At 52.3% G+C, this 22,371-nt stretch overlaps 1 protein-coding gene across 2 annotated transcripts in view; it reads left to right on the top strand.

The window, feature by feature from the left end:
* Nucleotides 1-21,556, top strand: part of DPYSL3 (dihydropyrimidinase like 3) — a 98,422-nt gene extending 76,866 nt beyond the window's left edge. For both annotated transcript variants that reach the window (XM_037016197.2, XM_037016198.2), the window contains exons 6-14: nt 438-518; nt 4,253-4,321; nt 7,220-7,340; nt 10,873-11,029; nt 11,697-11,838; nt 13,201-13,371; nt 14,572-14,751; nt 16,842-17,004; nt 18,295-21,556. In XM_037016197.2, the coding sequence (XP_036872092.1) occupies nt 438-518; nt 4,253-4,321; nt 7,220-7,340; nt 10,873-11,029; nt 11,697-11,838; nt 13,201-13,371; nt 14,572-14,751; nt 16,842-17,004; nt 18,295-18,383 (1,173 nt within the window). In that variant the 3' untranslated portion in view covers nt 18,384-21,556. The remainder of the gene's footprint in view (nt 1-437; nt 519-4,252; nt 4,322-7,219; nt 7,341-10,872; nt 11,030-11,696; nt 11,839-13,200; nt 13,372-14,571; nt 14,752-16,841; nt 17,005-18,294) is intronic.
* Nucleotides 21,557-22,371: the final 815 nt, after the last annotated feature.

Raw genomic sequence — 22,371 nt, 5'->3', positions numbered from 1 at the left:
TCTCGTGCCTCCCGGTCAGGAGGTGAAGGGAGGGTCGCCCTGAAAGGTCATGAGGGCAGGGGTTTTAGTTTTGGGGTCAGCCCCCGGCCAGGCCGTCCTGGCGGCAGAAGCACCTGTTGGGAAGGAGTCTAAATTAGGCTTATCTCAGCTCGGTGGGAAATAATTGGTAAAAATGTGTGCTGGGAGGGCAAGCCGAGGGGTTGGCATCACTGCCGTACTCTGGTCTGGCCGCCTGTGCGGCAGGGTAGGCTCCGTACGCGGGCAGTTTCCCTGGAGTTCCTGTGGCTGGGCATGTGTCGGTTTGTATTTCTGCCCTGGGCACTTAGTTCCTCGGGTTTATCCCCTTGGCTGGGCCCTGGCCCTGGTGACCGGCTCCCGGGGGAGGCTGCTGAGAGCGCCCGTGGCTTGGGGGGTGACGGGACTCATTTCTGTTTCAGCTCTACGAGATCTTCACCTGCCTGGGAGAGCTGGGGGCCCTTGCTCAAGTCCACGCTGAGAACGGGGACATCATCGCCCAGGTAACAGGGGCAGCTCCGGGCAGTGCGCTTTCTCCGGGGCCTCGGGGCTGCATCCGTTTGTTTCCCCATTTCTTCAGTGTTGCTTAAGCTCTCAGTGTTTGACCCTCATAAATACTGCACTAAAAACATGACCTTCCTTAGAGAACCTCGCAGTCTTGGAGGAAGAATAAAAGGGGAGATGTAGACAAGTAGCGGGGGAAGTGGAAGATGCTGTAAAACAGGAGTGGACTGGCCATGCTGGAGAATCAGAAAAGGGAGACATCCTGGAAGAGGGGCTTTTCAGATCGAAGCATTTAGTGGGAGAGCATTGCTGATTGTCTTTCGGAAACGAGTCCAGGCTCTAACGGTTACCAAAGGGAACAGGGTGGGGAGGGAAGGAGAAGGGGACCAAGGGACATTATAATTAGCACGCAGGATATGGGCAGGTCACGGGGAAGGCAGTGCAGCCCAGAGAAGACAAGTAGTGACTGTAGCATCTTCCTACGCTCGTGGGCAGTGACTGCAGTGGGGTGGGGCCGGGGGCTTGATGATATGGGTGGATGTCGAAACCAGTGTCGCTCATGTAGAACTTTCATAGGATTGTATATCGATGATACCTTAATTAAAAAAAGAAAACGAGTTCCAAGCTACATGATATTCTCTGTCCTAAAGGAAAACTCTAAGGCAGCATTTCTCAGAAGCCAGAAATCCAGTTAGCGCGCTTGGAAGTCACAGCCAGAGATAGTAAAGAACTCAGGCCTTGTGGGAATCAGACGCCCCCCCTGATTCCTTAGAAATCATATTGAGAAACCTGTGGAAAGAGTGATGGAAGTCAGGGCCCCAAGGCCCAAATGGACGGTTCGTAAGGAAGCAGAAAGCGCTTCTCTCTCCATCTCCTGGCTTGCTTAATGGGCTCCGTGCACAGCTGTGTCTCAGCCAGGGTTTTGTTTATCTCAGAGGCATTCAGGACAGGCCTCCGCTAGGAGGAGGCAGCCAGAAAGGACTGAGAGCTCTCTGGGTTCATTTCATTACATTAACAGCAAGAAACCATCACTCATGCTTTCAAAGAGCATTTCCTGAGCTTTGTGTGCCAGGCACCAGGCCGTAGAAGGAGCTGCAACAGGTGCATTCCACAGCGTGCAGGCACCTGGACTGCACCTTCGTCGTACAGGTTGTCCAGGATGCAGCGCGTGTGGCTGGCAGGGCGGTGGGGACAGTGCCGGGCCGACCCTCTGCCCGGGCCCACTGGCTCCAATGGCAGATGCCATCTGGGAGCCCTCCCTGCATGTTCCAGGCACCAGTGGGTGTTCTAGTGTGTTCTCACTGAACCTTCACCCCACCTTTCAAAGGTGCCACCATCCTCTCTGTTGTGAAGATGAGAACATTGAGGCGCAGAAGGATTAGGTCACTGGCCCAACAATCACAGCCAGTAGCTGGGCACACAGCCGGTAGGTGGCTGTGCCTCCTACCCAGAGATGGTGCGTCCGGGGCCCCTGGCTCCAGCCGCCCAGCCGCAGGCTCCCGAGGGGAGCAGGGCTCCAGCTGCTAGGATTCCAGACTCTGTTGTGGAGGAAGTGAGCTAAGTGTGCCGTTTCCTCCCACCTATGACCAGAAAGGTCAATTAGTCAGGCCCCCGCCAGCCTTCTGCCACATCCCCTGCACAGCCAGAGATAAAGAAGTCATTTTCCAAAGAGGGTCAGGTGCCTTGCTCCCATGGGAGGCTTCCCGGTGGCGGTTGAGCTGTCACTCCTGCCGTTGTTCCACCTTTCCCGTGCAGCAGCCACAGCGCCAGCCCTCCGGCCAGATGCCCTGGAAACCAAGCCCTCGGCTGCTCCATCCTCGGCCCCGTGGAGGTGAACGGAGTCTCATAGCTCCTCAGCACACGGGTGCCTCTGGTCGCCCGCACCTCCCCAGCCTTTCCCTACCTTGGGATGATGTGTTCTCAGTCAGGAAAAAATAAGAGCATTTTTCCATTTGAATGTGTATGTTTATTAAATTCAGCTTGAGCTAAAAGATTTTATCACATTGTCTAAATGAAGGCAGCTGCTGTGCTCAGAGTTCTTGCTGCATGTTATGCAAACAGACTGAAGTGCAAAAAGAAGTCTTGCCTGAGGGTACCAACAAGGGGCATTTTCAAAAGTCCAAGCTGGCAGGACAGTCAGTGCAGCACCTTGAGCATCTTGAGCGATTCATCCGTCAAATATTTGCTGAGTGTCCACCGTGTGCCCAGGCCTTTGAGAAGGAAGGTGAAAACCAGGGTCCCTTTCCTTGGGGAGCAGATGGGTGCGATCACAGCAGCGGTCAGTGCCTCGGGGTGCCCACTGCCCCCCCACTCGTGTGAAGTGGCATCTGTGGGTCCTTACATGCCATTCGTAACCTTCCAGCTGTAGGCAGGCCAGGGCTTTTAGAACGACGTCCCAGGAGGAGTGTCTTTCCGAACAAGACAGAAGTGAGAGAGAGCCATGTAAGACAGGAGAGACTTTAGTTGGACACCTCAACGCTTGTGTGACTTCAGGAGGCAGTTCAGAGGAGGGGAAATGCTATTCAGTCCCAATTTCAGTAAACAGAAGAGTAAGAATCAAAAGTGGAGGGAACAACGTCATCCTCTGATCTTCTTTCTAATCCTGAGAGCTGCACACAGTGGCCGTTTTGCTTCTCAGGGCTGCTCGTAGAACAGGCATCTTCCTTCCTAGTCCTCTTTTAAAATTTATATCGCTAATAACTAAAGAAGCGACAATGAAAAATCGTTCCTTCCCAGAGAGATGGAATCCCCTCCTTTCTCAACATCTCTGCTTCCAAGTGAACCAGGATTCTGTCCGGCCCCCTCCCTCATGTCCTGCGTTACCAGAGCAGAGTCGCAGGGACTGGCCTTAGTGCTTGGACAGCACGGGCGAGCGAAACTCGGATGTGGTGGCTTAGGGTTTGTGCCAGTTCCAATTAGCCCGTGTGTGTGTTCCACTGCCCAGCCACCTGCTTCCTCCAGAAAGCTGGCCAGAAGTCTCCGAGGAATTTAGCCATCAGCCATGAGGGGCAGGCAGTTTTGCCACATGCACAACCTAATTAAGTAGAATTTAACCAAAAGACTGACTCAGGTAATGCCATTCAGGGGCATTATTTTGTCTGGTTAGATTCTGAATCCGTTTATGTAAGCCACAAGTTTTAAGCATAAAAAAGCCTGAGGAGGGGACTTACTCAAACGCAGATTTCTAGGATTTAACCTCCTAGATTCCAAAGTGGTAGGCCTGGGTAGGACCAGACATCTGCACTTCCACAAAAGTGACCAGGGATTCTGAGGTAGGTAGGTGGTGGGTGGACCAGACGTTGGGAAACAGCACGAGACTGTAAGCTTCGTAAAGTCAGGGCCGCGCAGCTTTAATTCAGACACTTATCAAAGAGCCTCGCATGAAGCAGATACTCAAAAGTTTTGTTGAATCAATGGGTTTTAAAATTTATGAATGAATAAACAAACAGAAATGAAGAATAAGTGAGCTGGTGTGACTTCTGATACATAATGTATGAAAAAATTGATAGCAGACCGACTTTTATCCTTTAATAAAAAGCCGTCCTTAAATGGATGACTTTTTCCTTTCAGTTAAGACTGTACTTTATTTTGCAATTTCACATATAGAAGGAACAAATCCGTTCACCATACACATTTTATTCTTTTCTTCCCCTTAGAATACACACCAGCATACATTTCCCAAACTTCAGTTGAGCGCTTCTGAAAACTGTTCTTTATTCTTTTCTCTTTCTAGGAGCAAGCCCGGATGTTGGAAATGGGGATAACGGGCCCAGAAGGCCACGTGCTGAGCAGACCCGAGGAGGTGGGTTGCAGGGAGTGGGGGCTCGAGGGGAGGGAGAGAGGCCCCCTTACAGCAGGCTTCCGTGACTGTGCCCCAGCGGCCTGGAGGACGGCCCGCTGCCTGTGGCGTTCGGACTGTTTGTGTTGGCTTCCCTGAGGTACATGCGTGTGTATGAAAAGCATCACTGATGTGGTGAGACTGGGTACCAGGCAGGAATATTGGAGCATTTCTTCCGAAGGCCCCTTCTGACTGGCCCAGCTCAGGGGAACCTGAGAAGGTGAGCCAGCAGCGTCGAGGAAGTGCTCGCTTCTGATCCCTAACCTCTGAAGAGAGCACAAGGGCGAGTGTTCTCCCCCGTTACTCAGTAAGAGTGGTGAAGATCTAAGTCCTTTCCTAGTCCTTGTGAGTCTCTGAGGCATTTTCACATACTCCCTTATTCCATATTATGTTTTGAGTCCTGCAGAATACCAGCCGTGTGGCTAAGAGGCTGAATGGGTTTTTATAAACATACTGTCTGTTGAGTTACGTAAGGTGCCTACGTCCAGGCATGGAAGTTCACCGTGAGTACAGTGGATGGTGCATAGCGAGTAGCAACCGCTTAGCGGCTGGAGAGTAAAGGAGGGGTGACTGGAGGCTGGTCCATGTGTCTGGCATGTCAGCACCTTGAGCCGGCCCAGGGCAGAGAGCTGGGAACTGGCTGCTCATCTGGCTGGGAGCCTGTTGGCTTTGGGAGACCAGCCTGGGTCTGGCACCTGGAGAGAAAATTCAAAGCCCTCCGTTACAAGACACTTTAGAGTCTTTCAGAGATTAAAATGTGACACATATACGTAGAAAAGTGTTCCTATCATAGAGGTTAGTGACCTTTCACAAACTGAATAGACTCATCAGTAGAGCCCAGCTGAAGAAACAGCGTATTACCAGCACCCCAGAAACTGCTTTGTGTCTGATAATATCTTTGTTGCAGTTTTGTGATCAAGGCTACAGTCACAGCATTTCTGAGAAGTCCGTCTCAGTACCAGGTCCTTCCTATGGAATCCTTGGGCGTGTTCCCAGCGCTGTGCTAATTGCATGGTCTCAGGGGTCCTCAAGGGCCACTGCCCTGGGTGCTCGATGTTCCTGTTAAGGAAAGAAGCCAAGGCTCAGAGAGACGAAGGCCCAGACCAGTCACATCTGAAGGACTGGAAAACTGTTGGCACGGTGTGAGCAGGCTGGAATGATCACTGTTTGTGAAACTCTCCTTAAAAGCTGGTCACTGTAGAGATGTGCTGGCCGGAGAGATTTCTTCAGCGGCAGCCAGGGGATTTCTGAGCAAAGTCTATTTTTGTTCTGTGGCTTGTTTATCCAACCCCCTCCGCCCCCAATCCCCCCTGTTCCCGTCTCCTTTTTAGTAAAAAGCCTCTCTGCTGCTGATCTGGGCAACCCTGGAAGCCCTTTAGGGTGAGGTTGGAGGCTGATGTAACTTTCTAAAGATAGCCATGTTGTCGAGGTGTGAAAAACCTGCAGCCTGTGAGCAGATGAGCTCAGAGGGGCCAATTGAGGGCCGGGAGCTGGAGGGTCGGCGTCCGTGTGCGGAGGGAGGAGGGGGCGGAGGGCGGGGCAGCCCCTCCAGTTCAGGGCACACGCGGATACCACCTGGAGTGCTGCTGTTTGGAGAGCTGAACCCGAGGCACCGCGGCGCCCCTTCAGGAGCCTGGGTGCCTCAGAAAGTGGTCAGGCGCCGCAGGGGCTTGTCCATGCGGAACAAAGTGCGGCTTGGGGTGACTGACGCCAGCTGGGCTCGCCCAGTTCTTAAGGGTCTGTTTGCTGAGCCGCGGCCACCGAGGGCGGGGACTGGTATGCGTTATACAAACATCGGGCACCTGCAGCCTATTTTCGGTGGTAAAGTTTTGGGCTGTACAGGCTAACCAGAATGTCATAGCCATCCGAAAAGGAACTGTTGCCAATTGATTGGAAAAATGCCAGTGTCTCTGCTTGGGGTGGAATTGGACCAAGTCAGGCTTTGGGTAGTAACGCAGGCTGTGCACCGGTCAGGACCTCGACCAGCAGAAAGAGCAACAGCCAGCCGTCCGGGACGTGTCGCCTCGCCCCGGGATTGGGCTGAGCGCCCCGGGAATGTAAGCGCTGCGACTCCTCACGGCAGCCCGGGGCTCGGGGCCTGCTATCGTCCCCACCTCACAGACAAGGCAGCCGGGCCTTTTCGATGATGCTTAATATACCCGAGGTCACCCAGCTTCCAGGTTGCAGAACCAGAGCCCAGACCCAGGCCATTTGAGAGAGCAGGACCGAACCCTAAGACCTTGCCTTGTTAATAAAATAAGGGAAAGCGGATGCTTTCTTACTGAATAAATGAACTGGACTGGTTAGCCTATTTGGAAACCTGAATTCTCCATGAGGGTGGGATGGAGGAGATTGAAAAAAAAAGATAAGTCTTTGCACTGAGAAGCCTGGGGATCATTAGTAGAATTGCCTGCCGGGATGAACCCCTCACTGACCGCTCCTTGCTGCGAGAAATGATCTGCGGCCTGATTGCCCTCACTGGTCATTTTGTGCGTGTCAGTGGTGGGATTGTGTTTTGCCAGGGATCCGCCCTGGGGAGATCGGGAGCGAGGCTTCCGTCACGTTTAGCTTTTGAGAGAATCACCGGGGGAGCGGAGGGGAGACTGATGGAGTGCTTGTGGTGTGCGGGGCACAGCCGCCCCCGGCCCTCACGCCGCACCTCTGCTTCCCTGGGGAGAGGCCGCAGCACCGAGGAGCCTCGTAGGGTGACGCAGCCGGGCAGCGTCACCTGAGGTTTGGATCTGGGGCGTCTTAGTCCGGAACCCCCCAGTTTGTAACCCCTACATTCTCAGATTGTGGAGGCAGAGGTGTGGCACTCCAAGACGCTTATGCTCCTCTTCCCCCCGGGGCCTTTCTTCACAGCTGGAAGCTGAGGCTGTGTTCCGTGCCATCACCATCGCCAGCCAGACCAACTGCCCTCTGTACATCACAAAGGTCATGAGCAAGAGTGCAGCCGACCTCATCTCACAAGCCAGGAAAAAAGGTGACCTGGGCTCCCAGGGCCTTGGGGCCCCTGCCCCGCCACGTGGCTCCTCCCCTCCCTGTCCGCCCTGGGTAAGCGGTGCCTGGTTTGCTGAAGGCCTGGCTCTCTGCAGAGCCCCTCGTCCGCATGGGCCCACTGGGTCTTCTCTTCCTCCCGGGAGGATGGCAGGATCCCGGGACTTGCCCCACGTGACAGGTGAACAGACAGGCACAGGATGGGGAGGTGCTTGGGCACAGCGGGGACACAGTGTACGCGCGTCCTTGGGCGACGCCGTGCGCCCTTCCTCCTGCCCGTGACCGTCTACGGTCAGTTCACGTATCTGAGCCGTGTAGAGGACGTAGTAGTCAAATGATTTTGGGTACAGAAGTCAAAGATCCAACCGAACTTTCTTTAAAAAAACAAAACAGAGTAAATTCCTGGTTGAAGGTGTTTCAAGCATGGCCGGATCCAAGGGTTGAAATAATGACACTGGGGTTCTGTTACTTTTACTCCTTTCTTTGCTCTGCTTGCCTTTGGCTTTATTTTCAGTGTGAACAGAGGCAAACGTCAGTGTCAGAGAAGCCTCTCGTCCTGGACGTGGTCAGGGGCCTGGGGCGGGAGAGCACATGCCCCTGGCAGCTGGAGCCGAGGCCCCCGGGGCGCTGCGATCGCCGGGCCTGGCCCGGGGGCTCACACGTGACCGAGTGTCTGCTCCGGGGATGCCCCGCGTGACGGGCCGGGGTGGGGGGTGGAGTGCGCAGTGAGGCCCCACTGCCTGAGCTGCATACTTCAGCACAAGGTATTTCAGAAAAGGGGTGGGCAGGCCTCCAAAGACACCTTCATGACCTGGGGCTCTGCCCCCGCTACTTTCGGACCGCCTCCGCCTTCTCTCCTCCGTTGCTGTTAACTTGGGTTTCATTTGCTCACCTTGTGCCAAGCCAAAGTCCATTCTCATTTCAAAGCTTTCCTGCTCCTCTGTCCTTGTCCTCAATGGCGGGCCAGCGGGTTCCGTGTGAACGGCGTGTGGTTGAGGGACGGGAGGCACAGGGCTGTGTGTGTGTGGGTGGGAGAGAGCATTCGCAGGGTGCCTGGTTCTCGCGGCGTTACTGCTGGGTGCCGGGGGCCCTTCTGGCGGTAAGACACCCATGGCAAGTGGCTCCAACACTGGACTCAGAGCTGGTCTGTGAAACTCCACATGTGAGGGACCCGGGGGGCTAAAAAGAGCACCGCGCCTGCTGGCTAAGTGTGCAGCTGCCGGGTGTTCTGGCAGAGGCGACCCTTTTCTTAGCGGGGAGGCTCCCCAATTGCCTGGACAGTCTTCCTAGCTGGCAGGTTCTGGGGCGCCTCCCGTCTTACCCGCTCACAGGAAGCCTACCGTGTTCTCTCCCAGCTTGTCTCAGCACAACAGGGTTCGGTTGCTCCACCGGCAGTGAGTCCCTGGGCGAGGACTAGGACAGCAGGCCAGTGTTCCTTACCTGTTCTTGGAGAAGGACAAAAAAAAAGAGAGAGAGAGAGAAAAACGAAGGGAAAGAGCAAAGTGCGTGGCCTCACCCACATCGCCCATGGCACCTGTCATACTCCCCCTCCTGCCTTCTGCTTCTGGTCGCAGCCAGCCTGGGCCCCGTTCTCAGGATGACCTGAGGGCCGCAGGGACGGGGCGTTTCTGTTATTTGCTGGGTCTTACTTTAAACGTCACATACAAAGCTTCTCGCCCTTAGCCTCCTGGCTCGCGACTCTCTGGCAGGGAGAAGTGGGGCAGCTGCATTGCAGGGTGGCATCGTGTCAGTGATGAACGACCGGCCACTGAGGTGGAAGCCACTAAACTCATGAACTGGCATTTGCAGGGAAAAAGTCAAGAGCATTCTAAGCAGGAGTGTGGTGGGGCCCACTCGACCCTTCCGGCCAGAAGCCCCAGTGTATTTGATCACCAAGCGTTCTTTAGCAGCTCTTCAGGGCTGCTCAGAGACAGCGTGGGGAGCCTACAGGTTCAGGGGGACCAGCTGCGTGTCTGGCACTGAGATAAATGCTTTGAATTGATTATTATGTAGAATTCTCAAAGATCTCTGGGAAATTGGCATTATCATCACCATTCGCCAGATAAGGAAATCAAAGCATGATTTATGCACGATCTCTTAGCCGGGAGAGCTAGTATTTAGCCCAGGTATGGTGAAAATCTTCGCATATTCTACTCTTCCATCAAAAGATAGTCCAGAGGGGGAGCTCTTCTGCTCTGAAGGCTGTATTTCTTTTCATACACCCAACTGCTGGCCTTATTACTTTCATAGTTCCCTTTATTTGTGGTCCTATATATGCTTTAGGTCAGTAAATATTTTTGGAGAGGCCTTGGAATTCTCATCGGTCATGTGTGCACCCCTTTCATGCTCGTCCCAAAGGGTGGGGTGTCCTGTATGAATCACCACCACTGCTCCCTTTTGCCCACGGCAGACATCACACATCAGTCATGACTCTTTTCTAGTGAGACCAGAAGCGTGTGTAGAATTCTTCCCGGCACAGATTTCCAGGCAACCAAAACCAACTGATTGGAGTAGAAGCAAAGCAAAAGCTATTTATAAATCCTGGCCATAGAGCCTTCCTGAACTTTGACTTCGTGGGGAACTTGCATGTGGAAGACGGAAGACCAAAGACCAGCCCAGGTTGCTGCAGGGCATCTTTAGCCCAAGATGCTGGCACAGGGAAGTGTGAGGCCGACCAACCTTCTATGAGACACTGTTTGCCTTCTGTATCAAAACCCCTTCTTTTCTGAGCAGCTCAGCTGAGATCAGTGTATTTCCTAATATCCTTCCTTCTCTCTGCTTTGTTTGGGCATGCAAGCCCCTAATTCTAGACACAGCATCTAAGAATGTAGCCTCATCTTTGATGTGCGCAGATTACTGGGTGTCTTTGAACAAGTCACGCCTTCCCGTAGGCCAAGGAGCGGCAGGCATGACGGGAAGCTCACGAAAGCCCCTCATCCACGGGCATGGAGTTTACCTGTGGGACCAAAGCACGTCCTTGTAATAGTAGGGTTCAAGTGGTTCCCAGGTGATGGGGGCCCATTTGGGGCTTTGGGCCCCTGCAGTGGGAAAGGCGTAGGAGGTGTAAAGAAATCATAGTTACTGAACATCTGCATTCCAGGCACTTTTATATGCCAGAGCCTTCCATTTTCACAAACCTGAGCAGCAGACACTGTCTTATATCATCAATTCTGGGACGGATCTGTCCCACATTTTAGTAGTTCTGAAATGAGGCTGAATCTTATGATCAATATACGTGTTTTTTGTTTAACCTCAAATGTTAATTTACTTCTAATTTGAGAATTAATGCTGCATCATATAACCAATGGCTCTTCATAAACTAGGCAATACCAGATTGTTCTCACTGGGCAGATAGAAAAGCCGAGGCTTTAGAAAAGGTGGGAACATGAACTTGAACCCGGGCCAGCCTGACTCCAGAGCCTCAGCCCTGAGTGGATTTAGGGATTGTAATGACCTGGGCGGGCCCAAAGCAGCACATTCATCATGCAGACCTGTTGATCATTTCGTACCCCTTGCAGGAAACGTGGTCTTCGGTGAGCCCATCACCGCCAGTCTCGGCACGGACGGGACCCATTATTGGAGCAGGAACTGGGCCAAGGCGGCCGCGTTTGTGACTTCCCCCCCGCTGAGCCCAGACCCGACCACTCCCGACTACATCAACTCCTTGCTGGCCAGGTGGGTGCGGGAACGGCAGGCATCAGGCGGTGCGTGGACACATTGTGAAGGCCACTGGGACGAGGACTGGAGTGGCCTATCCAGGAACTAGACTAGAGCCTGCGCCGAGGGGAGCGCACGGAGAATCCCCCTGCAGTCCTCGGCGTGGGCAGTAGGCTCTTCCCCATATTTTAAAAATTGCTACGTTAGTCATACTAATAACGGTAATAGCAGTTAATAGATACTATGTGCCAAGCGGTATGGGGAGACTCTAGGCGTGGTCTTGTCCCTCATTATGAGAGGGGACTGTCATCACCATTTTGCGGAGGAGGGAACTCAGGGCCAGAGAAGCCTAATTCCGAACAGCATGTAGCCAGAATCACAGGGACACTTGCTTGCTGCTGTCCCCATGGACGTGCAGGAACGGTTCCGTCCCTCACTCGGGTCCCTTTGCTTTGTTACCCGAGAGATGCTCTGATCCCGCCCGCTGGTGTTCCAGATGCGGTCACTGAGCCCCAGAGAGGGAAAGAACTCACACAAGCCCACACAGCTGGGCGGAGGCAGGGGCAGGACTCTAAATCAAGCTGTGGACACTGCAAATGCCTCTCCCATGAGGCACTCGATTCTGGGCCCCTGGGGTGTCTCTAGCTACCTCTCCCATTCACTTAAAGCTTCTCTCCTTTGCCAGCGGGGACCTGCAGCTCTCCGGGAGTGCGCACTGCACCTTCAGCACCGCCCAGAAAGCCATTGGGAAGGACAACTTCACAGCCATTCCCGAGGGCACCAACGGGGTGGAGGAGCGGATGTCCGTCATCTGGGACAAGGCTGTGGTAAGGATCGAGGGCAAGGAAGGGCGGCCAGGGCCAGGTCAGAGCCTCCTGCCGCTGTTCCTTCACGGATGGGGCCTCCTTCCTGCTGAGATGTCTCTGGAACCAGGTGGCCCAGGTGCTTGGGGAATGTATAACTTCCAGAGTGTGATGGATCCTGGGGTCTGGGATTCGCAGGAGACCTTCTTATCTAGACTATTGGGGACTAGGCAGCAGACATGCAGATCCTTCATTGGGTGGCATGGATGGTCTGTGCCTAACATCATAGTGATTTAAAGTCCTTTTTGTTTGGGAAGTGTTATCACTTCCTTTGAAAGGGCTGGATATAAACCTTTGAAGTGATAAGCAAGAGATATATGCCTAAAACTAAAGTCATCTTGCTTATCAACGGTGCCCTGCACTGGTGCGTGTGAACATTCAGGCTGCGCAAGTGATTGTCTATCAGTGTCTACTGGCAGCGTGGCCTGGTTTTATTTTCCTTCTTAATATCACAGAGGCCGACAAAAGAAATAGCCGTGCAAATGAGTTTCTCTCAATGATTTTTAGTACAATGAATAATTAACTCGTTATAGTAAGTTGATCATTTCCCCTGTTTTTTTAATATTAAAAACTTTTATTTAAAGACTCTGAATACCCTCATTTCAGAGCCAAATAGATATATATGAACCAGTGCCCCATTTATCTACAGTGTATAATCCAGCAAGTTTCCTTTTCTTCTTGGCTTCCAGGAAGCTCAAAGGTGGATTTTAAACTAAATTCTTTTTCTTATCCAGGCTTTTTTTTTTTGAGAAGACAAAAAGCATAAATATTTTTGTCTCTTTCACATACTTGGATTTTGCCTTTTTAAAAAAACTTACATATTTACAAATGTACTATATATCTTGGCACTTATCTGGAATTGTTAAAAAATGGTACATATATTTTAATTACTAACATGATACATTCTTAGTAAAGAACACTTAGAAACCACAGAAAAGCCCACACCCAAAAGGAAATAAAAATCACTCCTAGTTTCACAGCCCAGGGTTAACCATTGCTACCATTTGGGTGAGGTTCTTCCATATTTACCCTGTGCCTATGCAAATACACATATCTAAAAAAATGGACATATAACCACATTTGTTTTGCCCTATAATCTTTCTTGGAAGTAGAAGGGGTAAATAAGTAAATGTATGTACAAATGTAGGAAAAACGATGCCTACTTGAGGAGAAGTAACTTCTGTTTTAAGCCATGTGTTTAACCCTTTTGCCTGGGCAGCCGTGGCAGCCCAGCCGATTCTGTGGCTCGCTGGGTGGGGCTTCATAGTCGTCCTGCTGTGAGCTCATGCCCTGCCTTGAATTTTTTTTTTTTTGGTATCACAATAGGCCACAGGGAAAATGGATGAAAACCAGTTTGTGGCTGTGACAAGCACCAATGCTGCCAAGATCTTCAACCTGTATCCCCGCAAGGGAAGAATATCTGTGGGTTCTGACAGCGACCTGGTGATATGGGACCCGGATGCCGTGAAGATCATCTCTGCCAAGAGCCACCAGTCGGTGAGGCCGGAGCTGGCGGGCGGGGAGCGGGTCGGGAGAGCCGTGCATCCCTGGTGTGCCAGTGTAACTGCACTAGGGAGGACGTGTTGCGGTGACAAACCATCCCAGATTCTCGGTGACATAAAAGCTCACCAGTTCATTTCTCACTCCTGATTTCTGAAATGGGTCAGCTGAGGGGCTGCGCCCAGCACTGTTGGCTGGGGTAGAAACCGACAGGGGCGCTGCCTCCGCACTTCCAGGATTGCTGAAGCCGGGGACCAGGACCCGGGCGATGACGTACCAGTTCAGAAGGCTTTCTTACATCACTTCCTCCCCCTCTGCATTGGCCAAAGCCAGCCCCGTGGCTGCTCCGTACCCCAGGAGGGCAGGAAAAGCAGTGGTACTATGTGCCCAGAGGATAAAGGACAGGAAAAGAACGGTGAACAGCAACTGACCACTTCCTCATGGGGAGTTTCACGTGAAAAATAATTTGTGAAGCCCAGTGCCTAATGGAAAAGTGCTTAATACTTGCTAGTAAAAATAGTTGATATTTTTTAAGCACTTATGTTTCAGGTACTATGTTTCAGTTCACTGAATCTCCGTAACAGTCTATGTGTAGGCGCTGTGGTTATCTCCACTTTATAGAAGAGGAATTGGAGGTGCAGGAAAATTAACTTAGTAGCAAGTAAATGGTGAAGCTGGAATTCAAACCCCCACAACGTGACTCCAAACTGACGTCCTTAGCCACTCTGCCACAATGGCTCATACTTGTTGAATAAAGGAAGGAGGTGGGAAGAAGTCCCAGTTTTGGTGGAGAATGAATGGTCTTTGCTTAAACATCGTATCGTATCATTATTTTCAAGCTAGTGGGGACCTACGGTCATGTAACCCACTTGCCCACCCACCTCATATGGGTCTGCCAAGCGCAGTGTCTCCGATAGTTATCTTTGAACACAGCCAGTGACAAAATTTACTTCCATCTAAGAACTTTACTAAAGATGCTTCTCTTTGCTAGGAAATACGCTCATAGCTAGCATGTGTCGCCCGGGCCGGTACGGTACCCGCTGAGAGCTGGCAGGGGCACTGTATGCATTTCCTGGCCTTACCTGGTGACTCAGTCCTGGTGAAGGTGGAAGGCAGGATCCCCGGCAAGGAGCACCACGGTCCCCTCCCCGCTTCCTGCACCATTCCCATGGCTTTGCCCCTCCCCCTCGTCTCTAGGCTGCCGAGTATAACATCTTTGAAGGGATGGAGCTGCGTGGGGCCCCGCTGGTGGTCATCTGCCAGGGCAAGATCATGCTGGAAGACAACAACCTGCACGTGACCCAGGGGGCTGGCCGCTTCATCCCCTGCAGCCCGTTCTCTGACCACGTCTACAAGCGCATTAAAGCTCGGGGGAAGGTGAGAGGCTGGTGGAGTCGGGGTGTGGGGAGGGGCGGGTGTCCCATCCAGGTCCAGCGACAGTAACCATGAGATCGGGTGGGTCTGTGTGCCAGGCCCGCGCGAAGACATTCACAGCAAAGATCCCTTCCCAAGGGACAGTCACACAGGTATGTGTTATGAAAGGAGGCTTCGAAAAGTTTTCTGGCCAAAGAAAGCTTTTGAAAAATGATTTCCCCATTTTTATTGTGCCCCTATTTAAGATATTTTGAATTTTTAATAAATCAAGATAATGTCAATATATATATTTTAAAAAATAAATTACCCTCTAGGGCTTATAACAAGAACCAGCAGCCCACGCCCTCCCCTCCCCTCCCTGTCCCATCCTGCCCAGGGTCGCTCCCCAGGGGCAGGTGTTTGTAACTCTTCTAGTGAGTTCTGTGGTTGCAGTAAGATCTTGTGTCCCTGATTTCATGGATGGATGAATAGGTACAGGTGAATGGATAGATAGACGTGTGGGTGTCTGTGTATCATCTACACAGTATAAACGGCAGCTCCAGGTGACCTGAGGACAAGGCCCAGAGCTCTGTCTTCTCAGCTCCTCCTCCACCCCACACCAGCCTGCAGTCCACCTTCTTGGAAGGTTAGGTTTCCACAGAACAGGGTTAGACCAGCCCCGGGGTCATGGGATTTGAGCCCTGGTCTGACCTCGTCTGCAGGAAGAGAGAAAGTCAGCCGTGCGCATGGGATGGAGGAGACGGGGAATAAGGGGCACTCACTCTTAAGTTGCTGGGCCCGCCCAGAGCGAACAGCCATGCCTGCCTGTGTGCCTGGACGCAGCTCCGGGGCCCCCAGCGCCCCTGGAGGTCAGGGCGAAGGGGGCTCGGAGCAGTTTCCCTGGGAAACAGGCTCTGCGAGGGAGATGTGCCAGCAGGAGGTTTGCGGGGGATTGTTTTCAGGATCGCCCTGTGGCAAAAATCAGAGCAGCAGGGCAGGAGCAGGGCAGGGCGGAGGGCGAAGTCGGGCAGCGACACAGTCAGAACAGGGGCCTCAGCAGAGCCTCTGCTGGGCCGCTCCTTGCAGGTGGTCTGAGCCTTACACTCCCTCCCTCCTCCCCCAGCCCAGCCTGCCCACCAGGCAGTGGAGGCGGGCTGCCCCTGGGCCAGGTGGGAGCTGGGGACAGGCGTCGGTACTGCTGTGTCGGCCAGAGGAGGCCCACAGAAGCCCACTATCCAAGTGCCCCCTCCTCCTCCCCAACCCCCAGGCTTCCCGGGAACTGGACATCCAGCCCCTGGATGTTGGCACAGGGAGCCTCCCCGCCTTGGAAGGGAGGCAGCTGCCCACCCTGCTGTGGGAAGGAGCTGCTTTCTCCTGGGCTGACATCCACCTCCCTGAAGTCCACCAGCCAGTACGGTTCCGCCCCGGCACCTGCACAGACCGAGCCTCCCACACCTCCCCCAGCGTCTGTGTGTTTCCAAAAAGTCATCTGTCGTTTAGTCTGATTATCCCTGTAGTCTTCCCTTATTTTAAGATACTGTTTTAAATCCCTTTCCCCCATTTTTATCTCTTTATTGGTGATCGTTTTAAAGCTAGGTATTATGGAGTCAAAGGCCCCCCTCTGGTTTTGTCCTAATAGAGAAGGGATCTCAAAATTCGCCTCTGTCAGCTCTTCATTTCCCTGTATCTGACTTTGATTCTGGACCCCACGAAATGCTGATGATGTACCGTTACTGGCCGAGGGTTTGGGGAGGTGCAGATGGGATCGTGAGCCCACTCGCATCATTCGCGTCTGCAGCTTGGATGAGCTTTGCCTCTGTGCCTGCACAGAGGGTGTCACCCCGCCGGCACTGAGGGTCTCAGCAGCTGCTGCCCTTGCGCCCCTCAGCTCCGGCCCCCCAGGCGGTTCTCCCTTCCCCACCCTTCTGCTGGGAACGCTGCCGTGCACACCACTCCCCTGCACGCCCCACCTCCTCCCCCCTCAGCCCCGGCCCCACGCAGGCGCCCTAGGGCCTCCCCCTATACACACTTGGTCCATCAATGTAGTTGTGCCACTTGGAACAGAACCCTTACTTGTTGGAGGAATGAATGGCCACGTGCTTTCTCTGCTGCAGATGGCGGACCTGCACGCGGTCCCGAGGGGCATGTATGATGGGCCAGTGTTTGACCTGACCACTACGCCCAAAGGGGGCACCCCCGCAGGCTCCACCCGGGGCTCCCCGACGCGGCCGAACCCCCCCGTGAGGAACCTCCATCAGTCAGGATTCAGCCTGTCGGGTGAGTCGGGCGAGTCGGGCAAGCCGGCCTGACGTTGTTCCAGGGCCAGCAGGTGGTCCTGGGAGCTGGTTACTGGCCAGCAGGAAGGTTTGCTGCTGAGAAAGCAAGATAAGGCTCTGCCAGGTTAAGGAGGAGGTTTAAATGACCTGTTCGGAGAGATCTCACCTGGTGGGGTGGGGCAGGCGCTTCCCATTAGGGGCTGTTAGCGATGATTACACGTTAGATGGCGAGGGCGGTGGGCTGGGTTGTGTTTACCTATTGTTTGCCCAGGTGGAAAGGCAGCTCAGATGATGCTGGTGCTCAGTTGCAAGAGCTTCTTCTAACCTCAGATTTTTATTATATTCTCCCGTTCCTGGTCATAATACTAATGCTAACAGTAGCTACTGTTGCTCGAGCATTTGCCATAGGTCAGCCGTATTAGCGATCTGTTCGTTAATAGATATTAATGGAAAACAAGTCTTCAGTTACTCCATTGCAGGTCGTCTTAAGATGGGGGAAAAAGCATAGATTTGCATCTCTATAATGAACAGTTTAAACGTGAGAGAAGCGGATAACAAGGGCGCAGAGACACATAAAGAGAAAACTGCAGTGATTGGGGATAGAAAGGGAGTGAGGGACAGGAAACGGGGGGAAAAGGGGTCGGAGGGACAAAGACGGGGAGGACCACAGGAGAGGGCTGAAGGCTGGGGGTGACGATGCCAGAGGTCACATTGGGCTAGTCACACAGAGTTTGTGGCATTGTTTTCCCATTGCTCACTGGCTGCTGTGATCTCGAAGCAGCTCCTTTCTGAAGGGACACGAGTGAGCGCACACCTGTGATTCCTTGTGTGCTGATGCTGCAGGGGCCCGACCATCACCACCTGGGAGTCGTGAGACCCGGGGCAGGTCACCCCACCCCTCACAGCCCATCCGCTGAGCTGTAGAGTGGGGCGTCTCCCAAAGGCTGGTGGTGAGGACTGAGTGAGACAATCTGAGAAGCATGTAAAACATTGTCACAGTGCATGTAAGCAGCGATTTTTCATGTCACACCCGTTGTTCCTTTTAATGTCCCTGTTATGATGCTGAGGATCTGGTGGAGTGTAGGTAGGAACCCGGCTTTTCCTGTCGGGGGTGGTTTTCAGGAGGGTGGGTAAGAAAAGTTGGGAATGCCTGGCAGACCAGAATGGAGGTTTCTTGGGAGATGAGGCCAGGAAGGCCCTTCATGTCTGACCCCCTTCAAGCTAACCCAGGTTCTCCCTTTTTCTCCTCGCTCCCCTTTTTTCTTCCTGGAAATTTCTTGCCGACTTGCAGGTACCCAGGTGGATGAGGGGGTCCGCTCGGCCAGCAAGCGCATCGTGGCGCCCCCCGGGGGCCGCTCCAACATCACATCCCTGAGCTAAGAAACCCCTTCCCAGAGGGGGGCGAGAAGAGATGTCTGAAGCCAAAACGGTACCCCAACATGTCAGAAGGAAGGAGGATCCAGTGGCGACCTAAAGAGTCGATAAGCCTGAAGCCTTATGTTTCTCTGATGTTACGCTCGCTTGCCTAGCTTTACGAATATCGCTTTGTTTTCTGTTTATGCCTATAGCCCTGATTGGTTTGACGCCCTCCCCCATCTACATGCATGCAGTCAGACAGGCCCTGAAGGCGCAGAGCCTGCTCTGTAGTGTTGAGAGCGTGTGTAGTGCTACATCTTACGACACGGGGACAAAGCTGGGATGTCAGGAACATGAACAAAAGGGACGCAGTTATTTGGGGTGCACGGGTGGTGGGAGTTCGGAGCAAAGCAGAGAGCTCAGAGGGGCTGGGGTGGGGCGTGTGGAGGGAGGGGGGCGGGTGGGTGAGCATAAGGGGGTCTCGTGTATTGTATTGATGACGCATGTTTATTTCCATGGAAGACGGCCACTTGGGGCAGCTGTCACCTCCACACAGTCCCTTGGGGTCTGGAGCAGGCAGGCGGTCTTCAGGTTCCAGACGTTGTCATGTCCCCTCCTACCTTTTACTCCTTTGAACATTTTATTAAAACATCAAAACCCAACCATAACTTCCACCTGCTTGATCGTGCTGGCATTTGGTTGGGCCTCTTTCTCAGCGTTGCTTCCAGATTCTTCCCTTTCCTGGGCTGGGCAGGAAGAGAGAGGAGAGCAAAGGGCACTTCTCTTCTCTCGCCCTACCTGCCCCTTTGGTGCTTTTACAAGGCTACAGCTGGGAGCACAGCACAGACCCTGCAGGGAGGGGCAGCCGTGCTTACCCGACACCTGCCCCCAGCAGGTGTTGGAGGTCGCCACTCAGCGCCCGTCTTTGTAAGGGGAGGGGAGTAGCGTGCCTCTGGCATCCCGAGTTAGGACCGGAGCTGAGACGGACCCATGGAAGGGCTGCCCTTGCCGGCGGTGAGTGTTTGATTCTCTCCATATCTTGAGCTCCAGGCACATCCACGATTGAATAGGATGTTTTGTTTTGAAAATTTATTTTCTTAGGTGTTCCCTACACTCTACTAACAGGTAATCTCAGTTTATAAAGGAGCCAAGCAGGGATTTGGGAAAGCCAGTCTTGGGCGGAGGGAGCCCCGTCTGTGGCCCTCATTCTGCTCTTCGGTCCTAAACCATCCGTTTCCCCTGCTGTTGGCATGTCCTTCGGGAGAACTTTCTGTTTCTGTGCTGAAACCTCCCGGGGCGAGTGGAAGTGGCATGCAGCCCTCCCGTGCCACATAAACGACGTTAGCATGGACGGTTTGCACCTGTCTTGTCTGTCCGAGCTGAACGTCCATTTCAGAACGAGTTCTGTGAGCTCCATGAGGATCTGTGGACCCCAGAGGCGGCCCACATAAAGGAAAAATATGTCCAACCTGGGCTCAGACTTCTGTGCTTGGGGGCTCCAGCTGGTAGATCCCATAACGCTGGGTCCTGAGTATGTTAGAAGGAAAGAAAAAGCACACCTCAGACACCTTTCAGGTGCTTAGGAGAAGCCATTATCTCTGGCTGCAGGTTTTTAGTAAGTTAAAGACCAGAGAAAATGGAACACGTGGCTGAGAGGAATTTGAAAATAGCCAAGGAAGAGGATTTCCCCTAGCAAGCTAATTTCTTGTTCTTACCAGGAAAACAATTACTTCTCATAATAAGGAATCTTGCTATTTCAAGGGTTTTTCATGGTGCCTTTGTTTTAAGGGATATTTAAGTGAAGGGGGGCGTGTAGTTCTGAATTTGTAACTCGAGGACTTAGGGGCCCGCTGTAGAACTCAGAGTGACAGTTTGCACGCAGAGGGGGCTTAGCCGACCCGAATACCTCATTGGTCGGACTGGACCGTAGGATGTGTTGCAGTACCAGCCACGACCACCAGATGGAGGAAAAGATGCGTAAATAAACTTGTGGAACCCCCTGCTGTTCCCCGGACCCCTGAGTCTAACTTGTCCCTCCGTGATCTCCCTATGCCGTGAAAATAAATCTTTCATGGCCAGATCGGTCGTCTGCGCTATACTTGGGGATTCCTAAATGAAGCATTTAACCAGAACTTCATATTCTGTGCAAGCTTTCCATGCTGTAGGATCAACCCCTCAATGCCTGCATCAAGGGCAGGCAACAAGACCTGAGAAAGACCCCCTTTCTTCACATATTAGTAACTTTCCAAGCATAGAAATTCCTGAGACTGCCAAGAAAACTCCTGCTATTTTCCTTGACTTGGTACTCAAGTTAAAAATTAATATTCAAATGTGTCTTGTTCCACGGGACGCACTGAAGATTCCAATACGAAGGGTTTAGGAAGTGACCGTGCCAATGAGTCGTTGCCCTCGGGGTTCACTGGCATCTCACCCAGGTGTGGGAGGGCAGGCTGGATCTTCCGCCTCCCACCCAAGCTTTCTCTGGCCATCTCCCCTCTCGGCCTGGCCCCTCTCTAAGGATGCCCTGCCTACCCCCGACCTTCTCACATTGTACCTAAACCCAGACGGCAACCTGGGAAGGCCACCATCGTGGGTAATTGAGAAGGTAGCTATGGAATTGTTAAATCAGCCACCCCAGTAGAGAAATTTCTGCCAGGTTTTCTAAAAGTGGCACAGTAGTAGTCATCCCCCAAATGGGCTTTCTTCCAAGTCCAGCCATCCTGTGTGGCCTTTGTCTTCATGCCTACACCCAGAGAATCATGCTCCCCTCCAAAGGCCTCCGTTCTAATCCTGCACTTCCGCTCACCCCGAGAAGCCCTTCCTAAGTGGGTGGATGAGTCCCAACTTTCGTTCTTGCCACAAAGTTTCCAGGCCTTCCCCCCTGGAAAACTCCGGCTTGAGTCCCAGATGTTACCCACGGGCTGTCCCGGGCAGCCAGCATTCATTGTAAGTTCCCTCTTTGGAAAATGGTGTGTGGGTGTTCAGTTCCGTGTCTGGTGAATGTGGACAGACCGTAAACCTCCCTGTGACCTGTGGTAGCTGTGAGGCGGCTCTGGAATGTGAAGGGCTGCTTGGTTTGAACCGTGAAGAAAACTGTGTTTTGAGTTTAGCTGAGATTTAAAAAAAAAAAAAAAAAAAAGAATTCATCAAGTGACTGTTAATGTAAACCTGGTTATTAAAATAATTGCAAAATCACATTTGCCATCGTCCAGCCCTCTTCTGTGTGCGACGTGCCATTTCACCTAAGGTATTAAAATTGCAAAATAAAATTGCAAAATTGCAGACCTGGCGAAAATGGTTATCCTGAGAAAATTTGCAGAGTTTGTCTTTCCAGTTGAGGCTGACTTGTTTTAGCCACAGAGTTTAATCACCATGATTGAAACATTGGAGAATGACTCAAGTTTTTCCTATAGATCATCAAACTTAGTATTTGTGCAGAAGGCACTTCCGTTTGGGGGTAAACCTGAGTCCAGATGGTCCCAAAAGGTTTTTGTTTGTTCGGTCATCATCCCCTTAAAGCATTTTCTGCTGCTTCCTACAAGCCTAGGCTTTGAGAAACTCAAACTAAGCATTTTCCAAGATATATTCTTTAGCAAAACTGATCCCAAGGAATCTAAAGGTGTTGGGAAGGATTATTTACTGTGTCTACTCTGTTGGGAGGTTTAAAGTGCACATCGTCAAGTCAAAGACTATAAGTCCTGTCTTTCAAAATGTGTCCGATTCAAGGTTCTCAGACTTTTTTCACTACTGAACCCTTTATCTTGTCTCATCTTTTAATGTTCTACCTACTTGATTATACTAAACCCTTTCTGGGAAACACTCCTGGGTCCAATTCCAATTTAGGTAGGACATTTTTTACTGCAGTGGTAGACTAATGTAGGCCAAAAATTTTTTTTAGGTACATTAAAAGTCTGGTGTGACTGAAAACTTGAGGGATGGATTGGACGGATTCGAGCACAGCTGGATCTAGAACGCTGTGGCCTTCTAGCTCTTAGCCCTGCTCACCTTAGTG

This window comes from Manis javanica, chromosome 14 (genome assembly GCF_040802235.1).
Source record: "Manis javanica isolate MJ-LG chromosome 14, MJ_LKY, whole genome shotgun sequence".
Classification (NCBI taxonomy): Eukaryota; Metazoa; Chordata; class Mammalia; order Pholidota; family Manidae; genus Manis; species Manis javanica.
This window is presented reverse-complemented; position numbering and strand designations above follow the sequence as displayed.